General features: G+C 35.5%; 1 protein-coding gene across 1 annotated transcript; it reads right to left on the bottom strand.

The window, feature by feature from the left end:
- Positions 1-1,137: 1,137 nt before the first annotated feature.
- Positions 1,138-1,995, bottom strand: LOC149224059 (pectinesterase 2-like). Its single transcript, XM_089388070.1, has 3 exons — positions 1,819-1,995; positions 1,456-1,666; positions 1,138-1,337 (listed from the first exon to the last, which is right to left on the bottom strand). Exons 1-3 carry the CDS (start codon positions 1,993-1,995, stop codon positions 1,138-1,140), a joined length of 588 nt encoding a protein of 195 aa, XP_089244196.1.
- Between the last annotated feature and the right edge of the window lie 591 nt (positions 1,996-2,586).

The raw sequence follows: 2,586 nt of genomic DNA, 5'->3' as shown, positions 1-2,586 counted from the left end.
AGGGAGTAAACATATAAAGTGTTCTGGTATCCTTTGATGTTGCAACCATATACCGCTAATGTATGCACCTACTCGAAGTGCTACGGCTCGGTGCTTTTGAGGTCCAGCCGTGTTCTGGAACGTCATGTCTCTCGCAATGAATCTTGTTCAGAAGACAGTTTGTGGTTTAATATGGGAAAAACATGACCAGTTAATACATTTGAGAAGTTATATATTAGATCCTGATTCAAATACATTTGATAAGTTATACAGTAAAACCTGATTCTGAAACAACTATTGCAGAGACCCTGTTTGTCATTGCAGACAAAACAAACCGGAAAAACATTTGGGAATTGTACACTTTAAATTTATGAATTGTGTAGAGTCTAAGTAGAGTTAACGACATCAAATCTTTTGTGAAATACAATTATATAAATTAAAAAAAAACTTGTTATTACAGTGATATCTTATCATGTTTTATATGCAAATTTTATAATGGTACCTAATTGATATATTTGGATTAGTCTCATTTTTTATATTGCAATTTAAAGATCAAAAAGATATAAAGTAATTAATATTTGATATTTTGTGTAGGGATGTAAATATGTCAATGACTTTTATTTGTGAGTATAAAATAAAAATTTAGATGAGCTTAATTATATAAATTAAAAAACTAATCAATATTAATCCATATAAATTGCAAAATACTTAATCCTCCATTATACATGTTTTATTGTTTAAATTAATTTAAAAAATATATAAATATTAATTAAATTACAATTTTATTATATATATATATTCCACTATAAACATAAATATTTGTAAATATATAGAATAATATTTAATTATAAATATTTATTCTCACTTTATTGAAACACTTATTTTATAAATAATTTTTATTTCAATAAGATGACTTATCAAGAAAATAAATTAAAAATATTCTGTAACTCCATATTTAAAAAAAAATAAAAAAAATTATACGACTTAATATTAATTCATTGAAAATAGAACAATAGCAAGGAAAATGTATTAACATAAGAAACTATATTGGAAAAACCAATTTTAAATTCTTAATCAAAGTGGCAGACTTGAACGTAGTTGAACCGTCTGGAACATTCTTGCTTCCCGTAAGACGGTTCGGTCCTTGCCATCTCCAATTTACATCAAATTGGTTTTGTTCTTCACTCTGTCCATATTCTCTTTGTAAACTCCCGCTTTGACGTAGATGATATGTCTCGTCTTGTACTTGGAAGGCGCCACGTTTACCGCTTCGGTGATCGTCAGGTAATTACCATAACCATCTTTGGCAACCAGGACGTGCGCTTGTATGGATGATTGTAAGTGCCTTCGGTCGTCGGCTGATAACCATCTTGGAAGACCATCACCCTCAATCAGACTTTAGTGAGAGTCCAACTTCTCTTCTCTTTCTGAACTCAACAGACGGTGATTTTTGAAGCTGGAAAGCTTTTATATTACTGCTGTCTGTTAAATTGAAGTCACGGAAACCATTCAAAGCGACGCTCAGCAAATTTGGGATGTCTTTCTTCACTGAATTCTTGCTTAAACAAACGTTGAGACTGTCCAACGTATCTTGGAAAAGATCAACACAATCTTGCCATTCTGCCCGTTCTCTTTCATTCATCCTATCACTGTCAAGATTCATGGACAATTCGTAAGCATGTTGTGCCTATTCCATGCTCTCTGTCAAGGCTAAACATATCAAAATATCGGGCGATGTTGTCTCGCAGCCACGATATGATGCCAAAGAGGACACACAGCGGTGGGGAAATCTTGTCTGGCTACAGACCGACTTTAATAAATTAGACAACACTTTCCTACCTTGGGGGTCGTGTCGACTTCACGGGAAGTAACAGGAGTTCCCATTGACACGCCAACGATGTCAAGGAGCAGCATAATTGAAGTCAGGGCAGCAAGGATGGACCATTTTTTCGAGTTTTGAGCCTTCCGTTTTTCTGCGCAGTAAACTCGAACGTTGCTCCTTACAAAACTCGTCATGTGGACGCTTAGTCAAGAACTTTCAGATCGATGGACCCTAAAAGTACTAAAATAAATTCCAGGCAAATAACTCGATTATAAATTTGCACACTTCAGAATGCCTCAGTTTGGCTCAGTGGGAATTGTCACGGCCCTACCTTGGCAGTACTCTTCCAACCGCACTATAAGAGGTACGGCATCACCGACCACTTTTTTTCCACCAATACTCACGGTCATGGACTACGCCTTACGTCTATACTTCGTTTATTTTCTTCTTTTATCAAGTGCTTTCATCCATTATAAAATAGCAGTTAAACCTTCATCAACATTAATATAAATGCACAACAATATAACTAAGAGGGGCAACTCCCTGTAATGACTCTGCCCGTAATAATAATATATATGTAAGTTACAATCTTGAGGAAACCCCAAATTTAGACTTAGAATATTTTTACATTTACCGGCACAACTCGGTTAGCCCAGCTTGTCGGCACGCCCACATGGTCATCCGAATGACTCTACCCAACTCTTCATTTGTCTCTGCACATTCACCCAAACGCGTTTCGTTCAACTCGACGGGTGCTCCCACCGAACGCCCAACTCGCCAAGTCT

Source organism: Pinus tabuliformis, chromosome Q (assembly GCF_031772625.1).
Source record: "Pinus tabuliformis cultivar Carrire ecotype Pingquan chromosome Q, CPIR1, whole genome shotgun sequence".
In the NCBI taxonomy this organism is placed as follows: Eukaryota; Viridiplantae; Streptophyta; class Pinopsida; order Pinales; family Pinaceae; genus Pinus; species Pinus tabuliformis.
This window is presented reverse-complemented; position numbering and strand designations above follow the sequence as displayed.

Bases quoted from the DNA above. Each gene is read 5' to 3' on its own strand.
- LOC149224059 (XM_089388070.1), bottom strand. From the start codon at position 1,995: ATGACGAGTTTTGTAAGGAGCAACGTTCGAGTTTACTGCGCAGAAAAA. The intron at 1,667-1,818 runs GTAGGAAAGTGT...AGCATGGAATAG, and splicing joins AAGTCGACACGACCCCCAAG to GCACAACATGCTTACGAATT. The intron at 1,338-1,455 runs GTAATATAAAAG...GATGGTTATCAG, and splicing joins CTTCAATTTAACAGACAGCA to CCGACGACCGAAGGCACTTA.